General features: G+C 45.0%; 3 protein-coding genes across 8 annotated transcripts; 1 reads left to right on the forward strand and 2 right to left on the reverse strand.

The window, feature by feature from the left end:
* Positions 1 to 7,069: 7,069 nt before the first annotated feature.
* On the reverse strand, positions 7,070 to 7,612 carry LOC100596107 (chondrosarcoma-associated gene 2/3 protein). Its single transcript, XM_030807306.1, is given in 2 exon segments — positions 7,070 to 7,139; positions 7,299 to 7,612. Coding segments are annotated over 2 exon segments (384 nt in total).
* A 2,477-nt stretch (positions 7,613 to 10,089) lies between these two features.
* MAGEA12 (MAGE family member A12) lies at positions 10,090 to 14,030 on the reverse strand. 3 transcript variants are annotated; one of them, XM_004092556.2, is made up of 3 exons: positions 13,928 to 14,030; positions 12,528 to 12,633; positions 10,090 to 11,694 (listed from the first exon to the last, which is right to left on the reverse strand). In XM_004092556.2, exon 3 carries the CDS (start codon positions 11,597 to 11,599, stop codon positions 10,655 to 10,657), a length of 945 nt encoding a protein of 314 aa, XP_004092604.2. In that variant the 5' UTR covers positions 11,600 to 11,694; positions 12,528 to 12,633; positions 13,928 to 14,030; the 3' UTR covers positions 10,090 to 10,654. The 3 variants fall into 3 exon arrangements, with proteins under 3 accessions (XP_004092604.2, XP_004092603.2, XP_004092602.2); XM_004092555.2 differs by lacking the exon at positions 13,928 to 14,030 and adding an exon at positions 13,754 to 13,925; XM_004092554.2 differs by lacking the exon at positions 12,528 to 12,633.
* Positions 14,031 to 14,067: 37 nt separating this feature from the next.
* On the forward strand, positions 14,068 to 20,344 carry LOC100595188 (chondrosarcoma-associated gene 2/3 protein). Of its 4 annotated transcripts, XM_030807305.1 has the most exons (5): positions 14,068 to 14,119; positions 14,580 to 14,795; positions 15,315 to 15,374; positions 19,604 to 19,754; positions 19,965 to 20,344. In XM_030807305.1, the coding sequence occupies exons 3-5, from the start codon at positions 15,359 to 15,361 to the stop codon at positions 20,032 to 20,034; spliced, it is 237 nt and encodes a 78-aa protein (XP_030663165.1). In that variant the 5' UTR covers positions 14,068 to 14,119; positions 14,580 to 14,795; positions 15,315 to 15,358; the 3' UTR covers positions 20,035 to 20,344. The 4 variants fall into 4 exon arrangements, with proteins under 4 accessions (XP_030663165.1, XP_030663164.1, XP_030663162.1 ...); XM_030807304.1 differs by lacking the exon at positions 14,580 to 14,795 and having other exon boundaries at positions 14,074 to 14,119; positions 19,965 to 20,335; XM_030807302.1 differs by lacking the exons at positions 14,068 to 14,119; positions 14,580 to 14,795; positions 15,315 to 15,374 and having other exon boundaries at positions 19,492 to 19,805; positions 19,965 to 20,034.
* Positions 20,345 to 25,747: the final 5,403 nt, after the last annotated feature.

Genomic DNA, 25,747 nt, shown 5'->3' on the forward strand with positions numbered 1-25,747 from the left:
AAGTAGAAAACTGAAACTGGATCCCTTCTTACACCTTAGACAAAAATTAATTCGAGATGGATTAAAGACTTAAATGTTAGATCTAAAACCATAAAAACCCTAGAAGAAAACCTAGGCAATACTATTCAGGACATAGGCATGGGCAAGGACTTCATGTGTAAAACACCAGAAGCAATGGCAACAAAAGCCAAAATTGACAAATGGGATCTAATTAAACTAAAGAGCTTCTGCACATCAAAAGAAACTACCATTAGAGTGAACAGGCAACCTACAGAATGGGAGAAAATTTTTGCAATCTACTTATCTGACAAAGGGCTAATATCCAGAATCTACAAAGAACTCAAACAAATTTATAAGAAAAAAACAAACAACCCCATCAAAAAGTGGGCAAAGGATATGAACAAACACTTCTCAAAAGAAGACATTTATGCAGCCAAAAAACACACGAAAAAATGCTCATCATCACTGGCCATCAGAGAAATGCAAATAAAAACCACAGTGAGATATCTTCTCTCACCAGTTAGAATGGCCATCATTAAAAAAGCAGGAAACAACAGGTGCTGGAGAGGATGTGGAGAAATAGGAACACTTTTACATTGTTGGTGGGACTCTAAACTAGTTCAACCATTGTGGAAGTCAGTGTGGCGATTCCTCAGGGATCTAGAGGTAGAAATACCATTTGACCCAGCCATCCCATTACTGGGTATATACCCAAAGGAATATAAATCATGCTGCTATAAAGAGACATGCACACGTATGTTTATTGTGGCACTATTCACAATAGCAAAGACTTGGAACCAACCCAAATGTCCAAGAATGATAGACTGGATTAAGAAAATGTGGCACATATACACCATGGAATACTATGCAGCCATAAAAATGATGAGTTCATGTCGTTTGTAGGGACATGGATGAAGCTGGAAACCATCATTCTCAGCAAACTATCACAAGGACAAAAAACCAAACACTGCATGTTCTCACTCATAGGTGGGAATTGAACAGTGAGAACACTTGGATACAGGAAGGGGAACATCACACACCAGGGCCTGTTGTCGGGTTGGGGGAGGGGGGAGGGAGAGCTTGAGGAGATATACCTAATGTAAATGATGAATTAATGGGTGCATCACACCAACATGGCACATGTATACGTATGTATCAAACCTGCATGTTGTGCACATGTACCCTAGAACTTAAAGTATAATAAATAAATAAATAAATATAAATAAAACACTCCTTAGATAAAAAAAACAAAACAAAAAACAAAAAAAAAAAAATGGGGATGAAATTGTGCTCTTGTACGCTTGTTTCATCTCATCAGAACAGTATGGCTTTTAAATTTTAATCTGAATGTTCTTGAGGAAGATGTGAACTTACTTACCTAAATTCCATTTCTCCCACTTCCTCCTGTTCTATAACTCACATGTATATTACCTATCTGGCCCCTGAAGACATTTCTCTGTTTCAGGAAAAAATTAAAAAGACTTTAAGACAGTCTTAAGTCAGAATGAGACCTCCTAAGACACTCGCTATGTTGTGGGTGGGACAGTGTGGCCTGGAATAGAGGGAGACGAAAAAGGGAAAGAAAAATGAATAGCAATAGATGAACAAATATGTCTTTACTTTGATGTGTTCCGTGCTTCGTATTTATAAAACCCCCAAAAGAAGGAACTCTCATAATGTTGAATGTCTATTTAAATGTCTCAGGAAAGACTTCATTGAGAATTTCAAATGTCAGGGGAAAGGGAGAATGTAGAATTTTTTAAAATGTCGAGTTGCTTTTAATTAAAAGTCAATTTAAAAAAAAAACTCTGAAATGTGGGCAGGACATTTCTTCTCTGCTTTGAGAAGGATTTGGTCAGACCGAAGAGGAGCCAGGAAATGAGAGCAGACAGGAGACTCTCAGCATGTGAGAGAGGATCCAGGGAGGATCCAGGGGAGAGCCGTTGCTAGCGTCCATGAGAGAGACCACATATGAAACCAAGTCCACAGAGCCTCAGGCAGGCTGGAACTCCGAGCTCTAAATCCAGACTTCAGGCCAGTGGGGTTAGGGACCTGAGGGAGAGAAGGGTGAAGGGAGGAGGGAATACAGGACAGTGAATAGGAATAGAGTTAGGAAATTCCAGGGTCATCATCACCAGCTGGAGGGGGCCCTGTGATCTGAGTGGGCAGGCCTGTTGGCTGAATGCACCAGGGCTGTGCTGGTCAACCTTCTCGCCCTCAGAATCCCCTTCCCTCTCTCAGGAAGAGCTTGGCTGACTCCCTGCATCATTCTGGGCCAGCTACCTCTCTTGAACACTCCAGTGGTCCTTTGCATCTTCACCAGCGTCCCAGATGTGGGAGCTGTCTTCATGCCTGCTGGGGCTGGTGTTTTATCCCCTGGGGACCCTCCATAGAGGCTGGGCTGTGTGAGTGGGTTGCTGACTGATGATCAACTGCCGAGACAGGCCAGGAATACCTATGAGCGTTGAAAGGGGCAGTGGGGCTGCACGGAGGAGAAATGGGAGGAAGAGTGCCCTGGGACTAGTCAGCTCAGACTCTGCAGATGAGGGATTGGCTGTGGACGTGCCTTGAAAATGATCCAGGTGGCAACTGTGTCTCAGATAGCCTTCTATGGCTTCTGAACTCTTGGCACAGAAGGGGACAGGTGACCTAGGGCAGTGATCGCTGGCTTATGTTGCCAGCAGACACTGTCTGGGGTAGGGGGCTGGACCAAGGTGTGTACATGAGCAGGTTGTATGGCAAGGCAGTGGAGGTTGCAGCTTTTCTTGTTAAACTGATGGGGACGTGCGTGGTCCAATACAGGAAGCATCGTTTTGGGAGCATCCTCACCTCCGTGACAGTGTTTGGGCCTGGGGAGAAGGCGTCTGCCGTGACCCTCTCAGTGGTGGTTTCCACGGGTTTTTCTGAACTCAAGTGAGCACAGGTGAAGGAACTGTGGGTTTCTTCATGCAGGTCGGAGGCCCAGGCCAGACCGACTCCATAATTTGAACCAAAGAATTCCCATGCCTGGTACTTTCATTCATTTCATGCACTTATTCATTCCTACAGAAAACTTTTATTGAATATATGCTGAGGAAACACCAAGTCAACAAAATACAAGAAAGCAGCAGTGCCCTTAATTCAGTCTATGGGAGGCGTGAGGGAGATGGTGAGGTGGAAAGACACGGAAGTTTTAGGAAGTGAGGGACTGTGAACTGATGGAGAGAATCTCTATTGACCTGACTTCTGAGGTTGGTGACGTTGTTCCCTTAGTTGAGAGGGAGGGAGAAGGGTAAGAGTTGGTGGTGATTTGATGAAGAAGAGTGTGGAGGATGAGATCCGTGGGCAGCATTTTAAAGCTCAGTCTAGGATTTTTTAGACATGGATGTTTTATGAAAATATATAGTGTTTTAACACCCACAAGTAGTGATGTACGTATTGATATGTCACATGCCTTTGCCACGTAATAAGATGAATGCAAGGTCTTCCCACAACTGTACCTACAATTGACATCACTTTTGTAACTATTCCCTATAATTCTAAAGTAGGTGTGTGCCATAGTTAATTAAACCTTTCTTTTCCTGATAAACACATACATTCATTCCCATTTGTTGCTATGATTAATAGAACTGAAATAAACATACGTTTTTGGACAAATATGCATGCTTTCCAGTAAGAAAGGTATATTAACATGGACATTGGGTTAATATAGAAATGGTGTGAATAGTTTAGCTTTTTAGAAGTATTGTCAAAATTTTATTCCAAAAATACTGTACCAATTAATTTTCTCACAAATTAATAGATGTGAATATCCTACATTCACAGAAAGATTTTGTGTTATCAATCTTCTAATTTTTGGTGAAAATTATGAATAAAATTTGGTGAAGAAATATTGTTTCACTGTTATTTTAAATTGTGTCTTTACTTTCTCTAACTAGGTTTAACTAGGTTAAGTACACACTAACTTAATCCCTCACCCATATAAAGTTGGATTTGTACAGTGACATCCTGAGTAACATTTCTCTAGGAATGATTTAAAATTCTGAAATGGGGACAGGACATTTCTTTTGTACTTTGAGAAGGATTTGGTCAGAATGAACAGGAGCCAGGGAAGGGGAGCAGACAGGACACCCTTAGCCCATGAGGGTAATCGGGAGGATCCAGCACTGATATGGTTTGATTGTTTCCCCACCCAAATCTCATCTTGAATTGTAGCTCCTATAACCTCCACGTGTCATGGGAGGGACCAGGTGGGAGGTAATTTAATCACAGGGGTAAGTTTTTCCCATGCTGTTCTCGCCATAGTGAATAAGTCTTAGGAGATCTGATGTTTTCACAAAGGGCAGTTTCCCTGCACATGCTCTCTTGCCTGCTGCCATGTGAGACACATCTTTGCTCCTCCTTTGCCTTCTGCCATGAGGCCTCCCCAGCCATGTAGAACTGTCCGTCCATTAAAACTCTTTTTCTTTATAAATTACCCAGTCTCACATATTTCTTGATAGCAGTATGAAAATAAACGAATACAAGGCGAGAGCAATGGCCAGAGTCCATGACAGACCATATATGAAACCAAGTCCACATTTCCCCAGGCGGGCTGGCATTCAGAGGTCTGAATCCAGAGTTCAGCCCGGTGGGGGCAGGGACCTGAGGGACAGAAGGGGGAAGAGAGGAGGGAGGGCAGGACAATGAACAAGAATAGGCTTAGGAAATTCCAGCACCATCATCACCAGCTGGAGGGGTCCATGTGATCTGAATGGGCAGGCCCGTTGACTGAATACACCAGGGGTGTGCTAGACACCCAACCCTCCCTCAGAATCCCCTTCCCTCTCTCACGAAGAGTATGGCTGGCTCCCTGCATCATTCTGGGCAAGCTCCCTCTCTCCACCACTCCAGTGGTCATGTGCAATTTTGCCAGCGTCCCAGGGCAGGAAGTTGTCTTCAAGCCTGCTGCAGGCTCCTGTTTTATCCCCTGTGGACCCTCCATAGAGCCTGGACTATGTGAATGGGTTGCTGATTGATGAGCAACAGCCAAGACAGGCCAGGAATATTTATGAGGTGTATAAGGTGGCAGCACGGCTGCATGGAGGGGAAGTTGGAGGAAGAGTGCCCTGCTACTAGTAAGCTCTGACACTGTAGGTGAAGGATTGGCTGTGGACATGCAATGAAAATGATCCAGGTGGTAACCATGTCTCAGATGGACTCGTGAGGCTTCTGAGCTCTCGGCACACGGAGACAGGCGTCCTGGGGCACTGATCACAGGCCTGTGTTGCCACCAGACAGCGTCTGGGGTAGAGGGCTGGCCCAAGCTGTGTACGTAAGCAGGTTGGATGGCCAGGCAGTGGAGTTGGCACCCTTCCCTGTTAAACTGATGGGGATGTGTTTGGTCTAATAGAGGAAGCGTCATGCACCATCCTGTTGGGAGCATCCTCACCTCCACGACAGTGTTTGAGCCTGGGGAGAAGGCGTCTGCAGTGACCCTCTCCGTGGTAGTTGTCATGGAATTTCTGAACTCAAGTGAGCACAGGTGAAACAACTGTGGGTTTCTTCATGTAGGCAGGAGGCCCAGGAGGGGCAGACTCCATAATTTGAACCAAAGAATTCCCATGCCTGGTAATTTCATTCATTCCATGCACTTATTCATTCCTACAGAAAACTTTTATTGAATATATGCTGAGGAAACACCAAGTCAACAAAAGAAAAGAAAGTGCCAAGGCCCTTAATTCGGTCTGCAGGGAGTGGGGGGATATGGTGAGGTGGTGTGAATCGCCCATCAGAGCCAGGGAGGCCAGGAAGGCAGAGCCAGACTTGGGGACTGGCAGTGTGCAAGAAAGGGAGCGACAGCCTGTGTCCAGGCCAGAAAGCTCTCCTTCTGTGACACAATTGATCTGGTTTTCTTCCTGGATGCTGCCTGTGTGTGAAAGCAACTGCTGCTCTCTGTGCCTACCTGCCTTTGTTAACAGGGAAAATGCTCTTTGGTGGGTGGATGCTCACTTCTGCTCACCTTGGATCACTTCTACTGAAGAGATGGTTTGACAGCAAGAAGACAGGAAGAAACTTTTGGGGATGATGAATATATTTTTCACCTTCACTGTGGTTGTGGTTTCATGGGACTAAACATTTCTCAAAACTCTTTGATTTGTTTCTCAGTACTTAGGAGAAAAAGTAAGCAGAAAACCAGGAATGATATAGATGACCTGAAAAGCACCATTAACTACTCTGACTAAATAAAAGAATAAGAAAAGCACCGCATTCAACAATAGCAGAATAAACAATCCTCTCAAGTGTGCATGAAATATCTCCCAAGATAGATGGTATTCTGGGCCATCAAACAAAGCTTACAAATTGAAAAGAATAGAAATAATAGAAAGCCTCTTCTTAGACCACAATACAATTAAACTCAAACCCAAACACCAAGATATCTGAAAAATGCCCAAATATTGGACATTTTAAAATATGCTCCTAAATAACCTATGGGTCAAAGAGGGAGTCTCAGGAAAATTTTAAAAATACATTAAGTTGAATGAAAATAAAAATATACATACAAAAATGGGATTCAGCTAAAGTGTGTCCTTGAGGGAAATGTATAGCATATTTTAAATGTTTATATTAGAAAATGAAATCTAAAATCAATAACCAAAACTTTCACACTAGGAAACCAAAGAACGAAGAGCAAGTTGAATTTAAAGAAATTGTAGAGGATCCCACCTCCTCCCTTCTCACACTCCCACCTCTTCCCCCTTACTCCCTACCCCTACCATTTGAGACACACAGACACATACATCATTTTACAACACGTTCATTTTATTTTCATCACCATGGGGCATACCCTTTGGGGTGTAAAATGTACTCTACACCCTGTTGGCTACTTATCTGGGGTTAGACCTCTGGAGACTTTCCAGATAGCCTTGAGGTTTCTGGCCTTGCCCTGGAATTACTGACTGCCCAAAGAGACGCTCGAGAAGGTGGTGGTCTCCTTGCCCTTGTGGTCCTACTGTGGCTCATTTTGATTGAGTTCCTCGTTCAGCTGGTAAGAGTGGCTGGATAGTGTTGGCCCACTCCATTCCTCGGGTGTTTTTGAAGCGGTGGTCTTTTAGGGAGAGCCTTTTGTTCCTGGAACTTCCTTGGTGGGTCCCTTTTCCCTTCCAGGTTGTCTTTGGAACCTGGAAAGCCAACAGGCAGATGAAGGAAGGGCACTGGTTTGGGGAAGAGGATGGAGGAGGGGTGAGAATAGGGGCTTCATAGAGAAATGGTACAGGCTGGGGTGGGGGTTGTGCCAGGCAAGGACAGGGTAGGAGTCAGAGCTTGGATGGGCCGTTCACGTTGATAGGGCTTCTGGGCCAGGGTTGAGAGGATGCTTTCCACTTCCTTGCCTCTTTGGTGTTGGTGGGTGGTTGTTGGACAACGGGCTGGAGGCTCGTGGTTTCCTGGACATCTTCACCAGACCAGCGTCTCTCAACAGTCTACTCCAGTCCACCTGGTCTCTCCATGCCTCCTCCAGGACAGTGAAGGCAGGCCATCAGGCTAGAAACTCACACTGCATTTTTATGTTAGTTTTGTGGCAGAATTCCTTTTCCAGGAAACCTTGGTCTTTTCTCTTAACACCTTCAACTAATTGGATAAAACCCATCCACATTATGGAAGTTAAACTGCTTTCCTTAAAGTCAACTGATTGTAAATGTTGATCAATCTACAAAATACCTTCACAGCAACATCTAGACTACTGTTTGACCACACAGCTGAGCACTGTAGCCTAGACAAGTTGACACACAATACTAGCCACTGCAAATATCTTGCAGCATACAAAAATGTAACTCAAGATGAATGACAGACTTTATATGTCACAATTACATTACTTTTTTTTTTCTAGGAGAAAACAAAAAAAATTGTGTTACCTGAGGTTATGTCTTAGCTCAGGCTGCCATAACAAAATGCCATTGACTGAGTAGCTGAAACAACAGAAATTTATCTTTTTTCAGTTTTGAAGTCTGGAAGTCCCAGATCAAGGACTGGCGGGGTTGTCTTCTGGTGATGGCCTTATTCCTGGCTTGTAGATGGCCCTTTATTAATATGTCCGTTCTTGGACTTTCCTCTGTGCATGTGCAGAGAGAGAGAGGAAAAGAGAGAGAGAAAGAAAGAGAGAGAGAGAGAAAGGTCATGCAGGCACAAAAGTACTTTCTTCTGTTTCTTCTCCCTTCTTATAACTACACTAATTCTATGGGATCAAGCTCCCACCCTTACGGCCTCTTTTAACATTAATTACTACCTTAGAAGCCTCATCTGCAAATACTGACACCCTGGGGCTGAGGGCTTCAAAATATGAATTTGGTGGAGGACATAAGCATTAGCAAAGAATAGACACATAGACTAATAAAACAGAATAGAGCTCAGAAATAGACCTGCACACATATAGTCAGGTGATTCACAACAAAGGCAATAATGGTGAAAGTACAGGTTTTCCAACAAAAGGTGCCTGACCAATTAGACATCTATACACAAGTTATAATAACCTGGACATATCCTTACATATTCCACGAAAATTAACTCAAGATACATCATAGACCTGATGAAAAATACAAAAACTATACAACCCCTAAAAGTAAACATAAGAGAAAATCCACATAACTTTGAGTTTGGAGATGAGTTTTTAAATTCAACACCAAAAGCATGATCAAGGAAAGAAAAACTTGCCATGTTGATTTTATTAAAATAAAAATTTTATGCTCTTCAAAGGACAATGTTAAGAGAATGAAAACAGAAGCCACAGTCTAGCAGAAAATATCTGTGGTACACATATGTGACAAAGAACTTGTCTCTAAAATATATACGAATTCTTAAAGCTCAATGATAGAAAAAAATGAAAATAGTCAAAGATCTGAACACACTGTACACAAAAGAAGATACACACATGGCAAATAAGCATAATAAAATAATGAGTGTCCTTTGGCATTAGATAATTGTGTACTAAAATGAGATACCACTACACACCTATTAGAATGTCCAAAATCCATGAAAAGGCAAAACAAAGAAAACAAAACCAAGACCAATTGCCAGTGAAGATGTGGAGCAACAGAAACTCCGGGCCTGGTGGAAATTAGAAGTTTAACAAATGGCAGATGGCTGTTATTTCCAATATTTTTAAAGCCTAGGCACTAACACTCTGGGACTTTGTTGTTGTTGTTGTTGTTGTCCAGGAGTCATCAGAGAACACACAGCTCAATAGGACATGGAATAATTAGCCCAAAAAGGAAGCTTCACTTGTAAAATTCAGTTACGTATTTCCTCTTAGAGAATGCACTTCAAACTTTGTGTGTGCGGGAGTTTTGCCCAGCCAGGTGCAACTCAAAACTCCTAGAATGTGTGTCAAAGACCAATTCCTCCCCTCTCTCCCAGCTGCTTTCCCACCCAAAACACTATTTTCATCCATTTTGTTACCATCCAAAATCTAGCCCGTGCTTACAATTGGTCAAATTGCACTTGAGATAACCTAGTTAGAATGCCCTTTTAATGGAGTCAGCTCTGGTTCTCCTTGCGTGGCAGAAAAGCACCTGGCCAGGGGCTTCTGGGTCACCCTTCTGGGAAATTCAGCCTTGTTGCTCAGGAAACCCTTGCAGATGATAGATTTTCATCACCCAGATCTTGGGTTGTGTTCAATAGCAGTGGGACAAAAGCACAGGACACCTTCCATTCCAGCCCCAGGTGGAGATTCCTCTCTGTTCATCCCCCATCCGAAATAAACTACTCGGAGTTGCTTTCCATTCCAGGCTTTTCTCTCATCCACTGAGAATCTGGCCCTGGACCCACCCAGCTTCATTAGAGTCATCTCCTTCAGAAGGAACCGCAGGTTCCCAAAGTCCAAAATGCCCCAGCTCAGGGCATTTACACTCCACAACTCTCACCTGGAGCCCCACACCCTCACCCCTTTCTTGCATTTCCTCTACATCTTACAGGACTTCTCGCCACCTTAATTATATGACTGCAGGTCCTAGACTCTACAACCCTATGGGTAGGCGTGAGTCTTGCTTACCTCAGCATCCCCACTACTAACCCAGGGCCTTCCACAGAGCAGATGCTGAGTGAATGGGAAAGAAATGATCCAGTGAACAGGACGAATTATTTATTCAGATTTAATTTCTCTTACATTCTCAAAGAAGCCAAGCATATCCAGGTATCCATGTTTTTTTTTTCAAATTTACAGAATAGAGTGAGGTATAAGGCAAGAATTAAGTATCTTTTAACTTCTTGAGGTCTTTATCTCATGTATTCTACTGCTAATTCTTTCACAATTCTAAGCACATACTTTTTCCACTGCTGTTATTATGTCACAATTCACAAAATGGAATGGATTTCGCAATCTGAATAAAAAACAAGACTCTTACTCCTAAACTATATAAACAGCACTATGTGTGACTACTGTCATTCACACACTTGGATGCTGAAGTTCATTCAACCATCCGTTAAAAGGAACATTTGAACAATTCCAACAGGAAACAAAGATCAATCTCAAAGTCATCCAATAGAATAGAAACTCACTACTAACAACACTGACTACTCTCTTCAAAGAGTGAAGAATGGGCCTCATGTCACACGAGGCAGTGGAAGCTAATGGATGGGGCCCTGGAAGGTGCACTGGCCCAGACCCCCTCCCACTGGCCCCCGCTGCAACTCGTGCTCAGACTCACTCTTCCCCCTCTCTCAAAGCCCATTCATGCAGGGGTGGGTAGGAAATGTGAGGTCCTCCACTGATCTTTAGCATATGGTGCAGGACTTTCACATAGCTGGTTTCAACGAGGGCCCTTGGACCCCACAGGAACTCGTAGCATGCAGGATCACTGCCGGGCACCTGCCGGTACTCCAGGTAGTTTTCCTGCACCAAATCTTGGGTGAGTAGCTTCCTGGGATGCGCGAAGACACTGTCCTCCCTCCCATCAGACGCCTCCAACACACTCAGCTCCTCCCAGATTTTCTCCTCACGGGCACAGTCGCCCTCTATTGCGATTATGGCCAGGACGATTATCAGGAGGCCTGTTTTGGGCATGATCTGATTGTCACCCAGCAGGCCATCATAGGAGAGGCCCAGGCAGGTGACAAGGATGTACAAGTGGCCGTTGGGGACCACTTCCACCACCTCGATGCCAAAGACCAGTTGCACGTACTCGGAGGCTTTGCTGAAGATCACAGGAAAGAAGCGCTGGTAATTTCTGATGACACTCCCCAGCATTTCTGCCTTTGTGAACGGCTCCCTGGCTCGATACTTGAGGAGCAGGAAATGAACCAACTCAGCCATCTTCCTACTGAGTGCTACTTGGAAGCCGGTCTCCAGGTCAGGAAAGGTGCTCGGCCCCTCCTCTTCTTGGTTGCTGGAGTCCTCATCGGATTGGCTCCCGAGAGTATAGTTGATGGTAGTGGGGAGGGTGGAGGCTCCCTGAGGACTGTGGGGAGGACTTGGTGACTCGGCAGCAGGCACCTCCCCCAGGGTGACTTCCACTAGAGTAGAGGAGGTGGAGGCAGCGTCTTGCTCCTCAGTAGCAGGAGGCTGCGCACCCTCCAAGCCCAGGGCCTCTCCTCGGGCCTCAAGGCCTTCTTCAGGACTGCAGTGCTGACTCCTCTGCTCAAGAGGCATGATGACTCCGGTCAGGGCAGCAGGCGGGAGTGTGGGCAGGAGCTAGTGCTCCTCTGGAGCCTCCAGTCCTCCTTGTCGGCCTGTCTCCTCAGAACCTGAAGGAGCAAGTGAGAGGGCACCTCAGGGTACAGCCGGCCAGCGCATGCTGAGGCTGAAGGAATGACAGTAGGGAGGGTGAGGCCAGGCGCTCTGGAGTCCCATGTGTTCTGGGGCGGGTGGGGCCCTTGGTGTGCATTCAAGGCAAACCTTCAGTGTTGGCACTGTCTGCATCCCCTCTGGTCTGTGACCTCAGGACACTGCCTCAGACCAAGGCCTCACTGCCTTGTTCCTGGAGCTCCTGATTCCTGGGAGAGGAATCCACGGGCCTCAGGGTGCAGACTGCAAGTACAGCCACAGATTCCCAAAATTGTCAGGAGGGTTGGCCAGACTCTGTGAGGTCCCCACTCTACTGGGGTGGAGAGTCCCTTCTGTGCTCACTCAGGGCCCTCACCTTTCTCCTTGCAGGGCCTAATACCGCCCTTTTGCTGGCCAAAGAAACTCTCATGTCAAGAATTCACATCCCTGATACGGTACAGAAGGACATGAGGGGACCAACATCTGGCCATACGTAACCAGGTCCTCCCGCAAAGGACAATGAGAGATGTCCAAATTCATTGGAGTCCAGGTGTCCTGGGTGACGAGCCTGCTTGGTCCTCACAGCTACTCCTGCTAGGGCCTGAGAGCCTCCCTCTAGTGACCTGAGTGCAGCCCCTTCAGACCAAGGCCTCCCTTTCCCTGACATCAAAGATCCCAGCATAATGGAGAGACCTCAGCCGACAGCCTTGCCCAGGCTCTCTGAGGGAACAGCAGGGGCAGGGCAGATTTCTGTGGGGCCCCCTGTCTGCGTTCTGGCCCAGGGGTACCCTCAATCCTACCTCAGGCTTCTCACCTGGACGCTTGGTAGATCTTAGGACCACTGTGTCTGTCGACTACATGGGGGCCCCTGTGTTGACCTGAGCCACCCTCTGAAGAAAAGGTCCTCAACTCCCTGAGATCTGGAAACAGAAGTGAGGAGGAGCCACATCCTGTCACTCCCAGGTGGGTTGTCCAGGGCTGACCCCTTTGGTTCTAGGGTGAGGCTTCTGATGGCCTCCTGTGGGTTACTCAGCTTTACTCCTGCCGGGGCCTGCCCTTCCTCAACCCCCAACCCCCTGAAATGAGCAGACAGCTCCTCTTTACACCAACACCTTATCTCCCTGAGGGTTCCCCAACCTCCTGCCTGTGGCACAAATGAGATTGCCAATTAGAGCCATCCCTGATCGGGTTCCCCCAGAGCTAAGAATAAGGGACAGCCAGACTCTGTGGAGTCCCTTCTTTCTGGGCCGGGGGTATCCCCAGTCCTCATGATGGGTCCGGCAGATCCTGGGTCTGGCAGATCCTGGGATTCCTCCCTCTGCTGACCTGAAGTGCCACTCCTCAGACCACAGCCCTCAACTCTCTGTCACCCTGAAGGCGCAATGAGCACAGGGCACATTAGGCCACTGTGCCCAAGATCCCCCAGCCCAAGGTTCCCACTGATCTGGACTCCAAGGTCCCCTCAGTCCTCCTTCTTCTTCCTCCCCTTGACTCCTCACAGGGCTGGGCCCCAACCCCCTGCGGAAGTGGGTCTGCATCCCTAAGATTCCCGCGGCCGAATGAAAAGGTGCCTCAGTTTGAGACAGGGGTACAGTGGGCCCCCTGTCCTGGCATGCTGGGAGCCCTCCGGACTCCACTGTCTTCCAGGAGGGCCTGGGCCCTTCCTCTGCATCCCAAAGTCCGTACTCACGATACCCAACCCCTTCCCTCCCTTAGCCATAGAGGTGAACGTCAGGAGCTGCGTGCCTGGCCGCCATTCCCGGAGCTTCCGTGGGTTGATTGCAGGCGCAAAGCTCCGACTCTGCCAGGATGGGGCTGGGGATGGGAATCGGGGTTTGGGGGTGCCGTTGATGTTTGAGCAATGGGGGTGGGGTTGGTGTTGGGGGATGGCGGTGGGGTTGGTGTTGGGGGATGGGAATGGTGGTGGGGTGCAGGGGGGTTACCCTCAGTCCCCTCTCGGGGCCCTGCCCTTGACTCCTGGCAGAGCCTGGGCCCTACTCTCTTCTAACCAGCCCTGCCCTGGTAACATAAAGCTCTTACGCCAGAGTTCCCTGCGGTTAAAGCGGCAGGGGGTGGTGGGGTGAGGTGGTGGTGACTCAGCCTGAGAAGTCTTCCCCTGCGGGGTGGTCCAGGCCCGGCAGCAGAGGCAGCGCTGGATTATTTGGGGCCCTTTGTCTGGGTGAGGCCCGCCTCAGTCCTCCCTCAGCGTCTTACCTTGCCTCCTCACCGAGCCTGGGCTTGCTTCCCTCCGCCGACATCAGGCCATTGCTCAGGGCGAGAATCTCGCTGTCCTCTGACCCCCAATGCGCAAGTCAGTGGCGTCACATCCGGCCCCGTGACTTCCCTGGGTTCATAGCAGGGGTGGAACTGGATTCTTCCTGGATGAGGATCTGGATGGAGGTGGAGGTAAGCATGAAGATGGTGTTGGGGGTACGGGTAGGGATAGGGACGGGGATCCTGAAGCTGTAGATCCTGGTGGGGTCGGGGGAGTTAGGGGTGGGAAGGGCTTTTGGTCATCCCTCAGGGACGACCTCCGGGGCTTTTGGTCCTGACTTGGATGCCTGGCTGAGCCTGGGCCGCCATCCTCTGCAGATTGTGTCTGCTCCCCTCAGACCAAGTCTCTGACTCTGAGTCCCCCTGAAGTGGCATTGGGGGAAGGGATGCAGTCGGGGTGACATCATTGCCTAAGTTTACCAGGGCTGACAAGAGGGGCTGACTGGCTTCTGTGGTCCCTCTGTGGTGGGGGGTGGGGGCGGTGTGGACCCTCAGTCCTCACTCAGGAGGGTCTTCTTCCTCATCTCCGGCTTTTGGACAAAGTGATGGGCAGGAGATGCTCTGTTTCTGTCACATCTGTGCATTTGCACAGCTGCACCCCTTGTACAGAATGTCTGCGAGTCCCAGGCCAGGTGCTCCCTGCAGGGCAGGAGCTCCCACGATTGTAGTGGCCTCTGGGAGAAGACAGACACCTTCCCACAGGGGCCCCTCCCCAGCCAGAGCTACACTTGGCAAACCTTTGGTCCTAAATGATTTATTCTCTGAATTGAAGAAATAGGGTTTACATATCTTCCAAGTATATATGTAGGTAGCAATATGTATATTTATTTCTATGAACTAACACTTAACACTTAGTATGCATGATTCACTCTGATTATCCTAATCCACTTCTATTCCAGTCTTTGTGTTCTGTTGAAGGAATTTTTTTCTAAAACGTAATTCCTCTCCCACTATGTTGGTTCCAGGTTGTTATTAGCAGAACTCTGGAGTCATACTGCCTTAACCAACCAAATTTTCCTGGTGTCCTGCTGTTACCTAGGGCTCTTGGCATCGTGTTTTCAGGGGCTGCCTCAGATTGTGCAATGAAGTGAAGTGGAAAATTTAAAACTTTTATTCTACCCATTCTGTCATCTGCCGTCTAGGCAGGGTACAAACCTCACCAAAATCTCTGCCTCTAACCCCCCTCTAACCGACATGGCAAGTGTCAAACACAAGTACCAGCTCAACAAGGTCTTCAGTCTCACCCTGGACTGGCCCTGTTTTGTTGGGTAGATTTTCTTGCTGATACTGGTTTTTCACTTTCTGTTTCCATTCTATAATTTTCCAGGGTTGATTTGGGAAGCAGAGCACAGCAGCCCAAATTTGCTTGTAATGTCGGCGGCTACAGGTAAGACACTAAACTGTAAATAATTTAAGCTGAGCTTACATTTTTACACTGTTGTGTTCCCCATGAATGAATATGTTATACTCCTCTATGTATGTCGAGCTCTTTTTTCCTGAATATGTCAGTACACTTCGATAGTTGCCTCTATAAACAACTTATACATTTTTATTAGACTTCTATTCAAGTAATTCCTGGATTTTGTTGCTATTGCAAATGGCATATTGTCTATTAATTGTTGTAGTTAGTTATTGCTTTCGTGAGGTGAAGATTTTGATTTTGCTGTGGTAATCTGTTGCACACCTCGTTCTGAAGGCCGATGCACTTGAATATTCCACATGCCTTTTCCTTTGAATTTTCAAGATCGTTAATGGTATTATCACTAAACATTACATGTTTTTCCAATATTCATACCACTTACTCATTTTGGTACTTATAGCTCTTTGTGTCTCAATCTTGATTTCAAATGTAGAGATAATAGGCTACATCTACTTCTCATTCCTGACTTGAATGATAATTCTTCGAACATTTGACATTTAAGTATGTTTGCTGTTGATTTTAGGAAATAGGAGTTCTCTTTCAGTATAGGTTACCTAAATATTTTCTTTTTTACCATGAATTCATATTAGATTTATTTAAAAAGCTTTTTCTGTACCTGTTGGCAGGATCAAATTTTTTTCTCTTCCATTTTGTATGTAAGGAATCACAATGAAATAGTTTTTTTTCTAATGTTAAATCATCTTTTATTTCCTTGGGCAGAGCCTGTTTATTCGTTTAATATACTACTAATTTATGTAGGATATTTACTGCTGTGTAAGAGAGCTTACTTGATGTGTTCTTTTTCCGTCAGGGGAGGTATGTGGTCCTCATCTGGTTTTTAAGTCCAGGAAGGCTAGCCTGGGAGAATGAATTGAACAACTGTCAATCTTTGTATGTTCTGGAAGAGTTGATATAAGTCGGTGGTTAGTTTTCCCTGATCATTTGGTAAAATTGGCCTCCAAAGCTGTCTAACCTGAAACGTTTGAGGGTGGCTTGAGCTTGGAATATTGTACAGTTTCTGTTTGTATAGTTAAAAGTTTTCTTTTCCTCTTTGGATCAGTTTGGTTACTTATTTATTTTATTTCTACAAAGCGGTCAGTTTCATTTAGGATTTCACTTTTAATGGCATATTTATGATAAAAAAAGTTTTATTAGGGAAAGCCTTCACACATACAGAATAACAGAAACTAATATAATGAACCCAGGATACTTGATACCGAGCATGAACATCTTTAAATACACAGCAAATCTGGTTCCAGTTAAACACTCGTCTACCTGCATATGAGCTGCTGGAATAATATGGAGCAAATCTAAGGCATTATACCGTTTCATCTCTAAATAACTTAATATGCATTTTTAAAAGATAAGGTTTTTTTTTAAACAAAAAGCCAATAGTTTTCATATCTAAAAAATTAAATAAATGATTATCAAATGTTCAACTATTTTACACACTTATCTGGCCAACTTATACTTTATAAAATATATATTTCTTTGATGGAGTACAAAATATGTTAACATTTCCCCCCACTTGCTTTGCTGTGGTGGTTTCATATATCTATTATACAGCTAGGTGTGTGTGTGTGTGTGTAACATTCTACCTGCCGTCCCGTGATTCTCCAACCTCTTAAGTTACTTTTAGGCTTTACATACGTTAAGCTTCACTGTTTGTGCTTTAAAGATCTATGGGTTTTGACAAATGCCTCGTGCCATTGTCTTAGTCCGTTTGGGCTTCCATAACAAAAATAGTGTAGACTGGGTGGCTGATAAACAACGCAACTTTATTTCTCACATTCTGGAGGTTGGGAAGTCCAAGATCAAGGTGCTGGCAGATTTCATGTCTGGTGGAGTCCTGCTCCCTAGTTCATAGACAGCTGCCTTTTCCCTAGGTCCTCACATGCAAGAAGGGGTAAGGGATCTCTGTGGAGTCTGTTTTATAAAGACACTAATCCCATTCATGAGGACTCTGCTCTCATGATCTAGTCATACTCCAAATACCCCACCTTCTACCTAATACCATCACCTTGGTATTTCAGCAGATGAATTTTGTGGCAACACAAATATTCAGACCAAAGCAAGCATGCAACCGCCATTACAGTATTATGCATACTAGTTTCACTGCTCTGATAAATCCCTTGTGCTTGTCGGATAAACCCCATGGCCACCACTGATAGGTTTTTCATCTTTATAATTTTGCATTTTCCAGAGTGTCATATAAATAGAATCTTATACTATGTAGCCTTTTTAGACTGGTTTCTTTCACTTAGCATAATGAACTGAAGAGTCATGTATAACTTTGTGTGGCTCATAACTTATTTCTTTTCATTGAGGAGCAGTAGTATCAATGTCTGGTTAATCATATATATATATGTATATATATGTGTATATATTTATATCCATTCACCAAATGAAATACATTTTGGATGCTTCTATTTTTGGTGATTGTGAAATAAGCTATTGTATACGTTCATATACAAATTTTTACGTAGACATAAGTTTTCAAATCAGTTGAGTAAATTGATTGAGTATGGCTGCTGAATCTTGTGCTAAGTCTATTTTCATTTTTTTAAGAAAACGCCAAACTGTCTTCCAAAGTGGCTGTACCATTTTGCATTTCCACCAGCAATGAAGGAGAGTTTCTGTTGCTCCACATCTTCCCTGGCAATTGGTCTTGGTTTTGTTTTCTTTGTTTTGGTTTTTTATGGATTTTGGACATTCTAACAGGTGTGTAGTGGTATCTCATTTTAGTACACAATTATCTAATGCCAAAGGGTGCTCAGTACTTTTATTATGCTTATTTGCCATGTGTGTATCTTCTTTTGTGTAGTGTGTGTTCAGATCTTTGACTATTTTCATTTTTTTCTATCATTGAGCTTTAAGAATTTGTATATATTGTAGAGACAAGTTCTTTGTCACATATGTGTACCACAGATGTTTTCTGCTAGACTGTGGCTTCTGTTTTCATTCTCTTAACATTGTCCTTTGAAGAGCATAAGATTTTTATTTTAATAAAATCAACTTGGCAAATTTTTCTTTCCTTGATCATGCTTTTGGTGTTGAATTTAAAAACTCATCTCCAAACTCAAAGTTATGTGGATTTTCTTTTATGTTTTCTTACAGTGGTTGTATTGTTTTTGCACTTTTCATTAGACCTATGATGTATCTTGAGTGAGTTTTCATGGAATATGTAAGGATATGTCCAGGTTATTATAATTTGTGTATAGATGTCTAATTGGTCAGGCACCTTTTGTTGGAAAACCTGTACTTTCACCATTATTGCCTTTGTTGTGAATCACCTGACTATATGTGTGCAGGTCTATTTCTGAGCTCTATTCTGTTTTATTAGTCTATGTGTCTATTCTTTGCTAATGCTTATGTCCTCCACCAAATTCATATTTTGAAGCCCTCAGCCCCAGGGTGTCTGTATTTGGACATGAGGCTTCTAAGGAAGTGATTAATGTTAAAAGAGGCCAGAAGGGTGAGACCTTGATCCCATAGAATTAGTGTAGTTATAAGAAGGGAGAAGAGACAGAAGAAAGTACTTTTGTGCCTGCATGACCTTTCTCTCTCTCTCTCTTTCTCTCTCTCTCTCTCTCTTTCTCTCTCTCTCTCTGCACATGCCCAGAGGAAAGGCCAAGAATGGGCATATTAATAAAGGGCCATCTGCAAGCCACGAATAAGGCCATCACCAGAAGACAACCCCGCCAGTCCTTGATCTAGGACTTCCAGACTTCAAAACTGTGAAAAAAAAAATAAATTTCTGTTGTTTTAGCTACTCAGTGAATGACATTTTGTTATGGCAGCCTGAGCTGACTAAGACATAACCTCAGGTAACACAATTTTTTTCTTTCCTCCTAGAAAAAAAAAAAAAGTAATTTTGACATATAAAGTCCGTAGTTCATTTTGAGTTACATTTCTGTATGGTGCAAGATATGTGCAATGGCTAGTATTATGTGTCAACCTGTCTAGGCTATACTGCTCAGTTGTGTGGTCAAACAGTAGTCTAGATATTGCTGTGAAGGTGTTTTGTAGATGTGATCAGCATTTACAATCAGTTGACTTTAAGGAAAGCAGTTTAACTTCCATAATGTGGATGGGTCTCATCCAATTAGTTGAAGGTGTTAAGAGAAAAGACCAAGGTTTCCTGGAAAAGGAATTCTGCCACAAAACTAACATAAAAATGCAGTGTGAGTTTCTAGCCTGCTGGCCTGCCTTCACTGTCCTGGAGGAGGCATGGAGAGACCAGGTGGACTGGAGTAGACTATTGAGAGACGCTGGTCTGGTGAAGATGTCCGGGAAACCACGAGCCTCCAGCCCATTGCTCAACAACCACCCACCAACACCAAAGAGGCAAGAACGTGGAAAGCATCCTCTCAACCCTGGCCCAGAAGCCTTATCAAAGCGAACGGCCCACCCAAGCTCTGACTCCTACCCTGTCCTCCCCTGGCACAACCCCCACCCCAGCCTGTACCATTTCTCTATGAAGCCCCTGTTCTCACCCCTCCTCCATCCTCTTCCCCAAGCCAGTGCCCTTCTTTGATCTCCCTGTTGTCCTTCCAGGTTCCCAAGACAACCCGGAAGGGAAAAAGGACCCGTCAAGGAAGTTCCAGGAACAAAAGGCTCTCCCTAAAAGACCACCGCTTCAAAAAAACCCAAGGAATGGAGTGGGCCAACACTATCCAGCCGCTCTGACCAGCCGAAGGAGGAACTCAATCAAAATGAGCCACAGTAGGACCACAAGGGCAAGGAGACCAGCAGCTTCTCCAGTGTCTCTTTGGGCAGCCAGTAATTCCGGGGCAAGGCCAGAAACCTCAAGGCTATCTGGAAAAGTCTCCAGAGGTCTAACCCCAGATAAGTAGCCAACTGGGTATAGAGTACATTTTACACCCCAAAGGGTATGCCCCATGGTGATGAAAATAAAGTGAACATGTGCAAAATGATGTGTGTGTCTGTGTGTCTCAAATGGTAGGGGTAGGGAGTAAGGGGGAGGAGGTGGGAGTGTGGGACGGGAGGTGGGATCCTCTACAATGTCTCTAATTCAACTTGCTCTTCGTTCTTTGGTTTCCTGGGGTGAAAGTTTTGGTTATTGATTTTAGATTTCATTTTCTAATATAAACATTTAAAATATGCTATACATTTCCCTCAAGGACACACCTTAGCTGAATCCCATTTTTGTATGTATATTTTTATTTTCATTCAACTTAATGTATTTTTAAAATTCTCCTGAGACTCCCTCTTTGACCCATAGGTTATTTAGGAGCATATTTTAAAATTTCCAATATTTGGGCATTTTTCAGATATCTTGGTGTTTGGGTTTGAGTTTAATTGTATTGTGGTCTAAGAAGAGGCTTTCTATTATTTCTATTCTTTTCAATTTGTAAGCTTTGTTTGATGGCCCAGAATACCATCTATCTTGGGAGATACTTCATGCACACTTGAGAGGATTGTTTATTCTGCTATTGTTGAATGCGGTGCTTTTCTTATTCTTTTATTTAGTCAGAGTAGTTAATGGTGCTTTTCAGGTCATCTATATCATTCCTGGTTTTCTGCTTACTTTTTCTCCTAAGTACTGAGAAACAAATCAAAGAGTTTTGAGAAATGTTTAGTCCCATGAAACCACAACCACAGTGAAGGTGAAAAATATATTCATCATCCCCAAAAGTTTCTTCCTGTCTTCTTGCTGTCAAACCATCTCTTCAGTAGAAGTGATCCAAGGTGAGCAGAAGTGAGCATCCACCCACCAAAGAGCATTTTCCCTGTTAACAAAGGCAGGTAGGCACAGAGAGCAGCAGTTGCTTTCACACACAGGCAGCATCCAGGAAGAAAACCAGATCAATTGTGTCACAGAAGGAGAGCTTTCTGGCCTGGACACAGGCTGTCGCTCCTTTTCTTGCACACTGCCAGTCCCCAAGTCTGGCTCTGCCTTCCTGGCCTCCCTGGCTCTGATGGGCGATTCACACCACCTCACCATATCCCCCCACTCCCTGCAGACCTAATTAAGGGCCTTGGCACTTTCTTTTGTTGACTTGGTGTTTCCTCAGCATATATTCAATAAAAGTTTTCTGTAGGAATGAATAAATGCGTGAAATGAATGAAAGTACCAGGTATGGGAATTCTTTGGTTCAAATTATGGAGTCTGCCCCTCCTGGGCCTCCTGCCTACATGAAGAAACCCACAGTTCCTTCACCTGTGCTCACTTGAGTTCAGAAATCCTGTGGAAACTACCACGGAGAGGGTCACAGCAGAAGCCTTCTCCCCAGGCCCAAACACTGTCACGGAGGTGAGGATGCTCCCAACAGGATGCTTCCTGTATTGGACCCCACACGTCCCCATCAGTTTAACAAGGAAAGCTGCCACCTCCACTGCCTTGCCATACAACCTGCTCACATACACACCTTGGTCCAGCCCCAGCCCACTACCCCAGACACTGTCAGCTGGCCACATAAGCCAGCGATCACTGCCCTAGGACAACTGTCCCCTTCTGTGCCAAGGGTTCAGAAGCCACAGAAGGCTATCTGAGACACAGTCGCCACCTGGAACATTTTCAGGCACGTCCACAGCCAATCCCTCATCTGCAGAGTCTGAGCTGACTAGTCCCAGGGCACTCTTCCTCCCATTTCTCCTCCGTGCAGCCCCACTGCCCCTTTCAACTGCTCATAGGTATTCCTGGCCTGTCTCGGCAGTTGATCATCAGTCAGCAACCCACTCACATAGCCCAGCCTCTATGGAGGGTCCCCAGGGGATAAAACACCAGCCCCCAGCAGGCATGAAGACAGCTCCCACATCTGGGAGGCCGGTGAAGGTGCAAAGGACCACTGGAGTGTTCAGGCGAGGTAGCTGGCCCAGAATGACGCAGGGAGTCAGCCAAGCTCTTCCTGAGAGAGGGAAGGGGATTCTGAGGGCGGGAAGGTTGACCAGCACAGCCCTGGTGCATTCAGCCAACAGGCCTGCCCACTCAGATCACAGGGCCCCCTCCAGCTGGTGATGATGTTGCCGGGATTTCCCAAGCCTATTCCTATTCATTGTCCTGTCCTCCCTCCTCCCTTCCCCCTTCTCTCCCTCAGGCCCCTGACCCCACCGGCCTGAAGTCTGGATTTAGAGCTCGGAGTTCCAGCCTGCCTGGGGCTCGGTGGACTTGGTTTTGCATGTGGTCTCTCTCATGGACGCTAGCAACGGCTCTCCCCTGGATCCTCCCTCACGGGCTGAGGGTCTCCTGTCTGCTCTCATTACCTGGCTTCTCTTCAGTCTGACCAAATCCTTCTCAAAGCAGAGAAGAAATGTCTTGTCCACATTTCAGAATTTTAAATCAATTGTGATTTTTATGAGAATTTGAATTGGTATAGCATTTTCATAATAACATTTTAGAAATATTTTAAATGTTAAACTATTTTCACCCTTTCACTTTAACCCAATGTCCATGTTAATATATCCTTCTTATAAGAAAACCATGTTTGCCTAAAAATTCATATTCAGAGATGTTGATTTTATTGTATTTATCAAATAGCAAATGAGAAACAACTTATATGTCCATTAGGAAGAAAGAGTTTAATTAATTGTGGTGCATGCCTGCTTTAGAATTATAGAAAGTGGTTTCAAAAGTGAGAGAGATCTACCTGTCTTATCTATCTATCTATCTATCATCTATCTATCTATCTATCTATCTATCATCATCTATCTATCATCTATCTATCTACTGTTGTGGAAAGATCCTACATCCAGTTTATAAAGTGATAAAAGAATATCAATATGTATATCATTGTTCTTGTATATTAAGTAAAAACAATATATTGTTATAGTTTATCTGTCAGTGAAAAGCCTAGAGTCAGCAGTAAAATAATATACAGCACTGTTAATTGTGGTGACCTCTGAGGGGGTGGTGGGGGTGGTGGGCGTTGTTAAATGTGGTGGAGATTTGTAAAGGAGAAAATTGTGAATTATCTGCATTTCTATAATTTTTGCAATAAGAATATATACAATACTACATTTTAAATAAAAAATATTTAAACCTGACAAACAGAGATACTAGCCATGTCAGTTTAAGTAATTGCTAGCCGGCTGGACGGGGTGGCTCACGCTTGTAATCCCAGCACTTTGGGCGGCCGAGGCGGGCAGATCACGAGGTCAGGAGATCGAGACCACGGTGAAACCCCGTCTCTACTAAAAATACAAAAAATTAGCCGGGTGTGGTGGCAGGCACCTGTAGTCCCAGCTACTCGGAGAGGCTGAGGCAGGAGAATGGTGTGAACCCAGGAGGCGGAGCTTGCAGTGAGCCGAGATTGAGCCACTGCACTCCAGCCTGGGGTGAAAAAGCGAGACTCCGTCTCAAAAAAAAAAAAAAAAAAAAAGTAATTGCTAGCCTTTGCAACAGAATAACCATGAATGGCTTGCCACAACACAAGTTTATTTTATGTGCAAATAAGTTCTGATGCAGTTTGCCAGGGGCTCTCCACTCTCACATGACCCAGGAATCCAAGCTGCTTCCACCTTGTGATTCCATCATCTCAAGATGAAGCTGCCATGTTTGCTAGTGAAAGCGGAGAGAAAGCGTGGAAATGGCACACTGGCTCCCACATGCCTGGATGTGACAAACAATGCTTCTGCTCCTATATTGGTATAAAGGAAATATCACGTGACCCATCCTAACTGCAAGGACTTTACTGTTCCCATGTGTCCAGGAAGGAGACAAAGACAAAATGTGTGTGACTACTATACCCTCCCCCATAAACCGTTACATAGTAGGTGCTCAACGAAAACGACTGTGATTATCTGGTATTACACTACCCTTCTCATTTCTAGGAGGAGTTTCTGAGAAGGCCAAATTTGCCGTGACATTCTCCAGCTTTTTCCAGTGTCAAATATGTGACTGATGTTTTCAAATATACGATCCCAACTAACTGCCCAAGAATCTTGAAAGTCTCAGCAGGAAGCCTTCCCTTTGCAATACCCTTTAATCCTTAGTAGGCTGAGCATTTTTCCTCCATTTGATTCCCGGTCAAAATGTTAACCTGTGAATTTCCGCTACCCTCCACAAGCCTGAACACCTATCGGGTGCCTGTAGGCACAATAAAGGCCAGTATTTTCCCATGGAGCAGGTAAACAGACAAGAAACAGAAGGCTGCTTAATTATTCATCTTTCATTAGAGTTGACATGTTTTCAAGGAATCGTTTTTAAACTCCTGGAGGACTCCAGAAATTTAGGAATTCAGCCTCAGTAAGTAGATGTTCATTCCACTGGGATTTCCCAAGGTTTTTCTCATCTAATACTCATGAGGGATGGTTTGCTCTTTGACCATTTATCTGTGCATGTATTCAGAGGCGAATTCCAAAAGGACGCCCTGTGAAAGTCCGATTTCAAGTATCAAGGTGGTTCCAAATTCCTCTAACTTCAGGGTGACATCACACAAGAACCCTTAGATAATATGGCAAAACAGACTACTCAGCCCTTTCAGAAAACAATTAGAGAGTGTGTTGAAGACAACCAGAGTGGTAACCAGGTGTCTAAACGTCACTGTCCCCATGTGAATTTTTATATCAAAAGGATTGTTGATATCATATGGCTTCCTGGGTGAGAGATGGGACAGCCAGAGGACTTCCACAGGGAAAAGGAATGCTCCCTGTCAGGAGGTGAGCAGGGGATTCTGGGCTGTTCTGTGGGGACCAGTGAGGAGCTGATCAGCAGGCCAGGTAGGTTCCGGAGTCAGACAGGACACATGGAAGTGACCCGGGGAAATGTGCTGTAATTCTGAAAGTGCTGGGGCTGGACGGAAATGAACACATCTTGCCAGTGTCAGCTCTCAGGGAACCCAGCGCACACCAGCCCCAAATGGTGTTTGAGTCTCATTGTCGCGTTCTCCAGGCCTGCTTCATTATGCTGGCCTCAAGGTCCTCCTTCTTGTCACCTGAGAGACATGGCGCAGTGCTGAGAAGAAAGATGAAGTACCTGTCAGGAGGTCAGCCTCGGGCTGGGAGAAGTGGGAACAGCACGGGCTCTAAAGGAATTCAGAACACGGGACTGGTTCCAGCCCTGTTCCTTACTAGCCACTTGATCCCGAGAAATACCCAGGAAATACCCTGTTTTTATATCCCAATTCAGAAACCCTATGAGCCTTGGATTCTTCATCTGTAAGCAGATGTGATAAGGCCTGTCTAGTAGGACAGTTGGAGTGTATGCAACGCAGGTGAAGCACCTGGCTCTGGGCCTGGTATAAATTAGAAGTTTAACAAATGGCGGATGGCTGTTATTTCCAATATTTTTTAACCCGAGGCCCTAACACTCTGAGATTTTGTTGTTGCTGTCATTGTTCTCCAGGACTTACCAGAGAATATACGGCTCAATAGGACAT

This window comes from Nomascus leucogenys, chromosome X, assembly GCF_006542625.1.
Source record: "Nomascus leucogenys isolate Asia chromosome X, Asia_NLE_v1, whole genome shotgun sequence".
In the NCBI taxonomy this organism is placed as follows: domain Eukaryota; kingdom Metazoa; phylum Chordata; class Mammalia; order Primates; family Hylobatidae; genus Nomascus; species Nomascus leucogenys.

What these genes read in the sequence shown, in the direction of transcription:
- MAGEA12 (XM_004092554.2), bottom strand. Translation starts at nt 11,599, where the DNA reads ATGCCTCTTGAGCAGAGGAGTCAGCACTGCAGTCCTGAAGAAGGCCTT.
- LOC100595188 (XM_030807302.1), top strand. Translation starts at nt 19,492, where the DNA reads ATGTGGATGGGTCTCATCCAATTAGTTGAAGGTGTTAAGAGAAAAGAC. An exon ending in GGCCCAGAAGCCTTATCAAA is followed by an intron (nt 19,806 to 19,964) that starts GCGAACGGCCCA and finishes TTGTCCTTCCAG; the next exon opens with GTTCCCAAGACAACCCGGAA.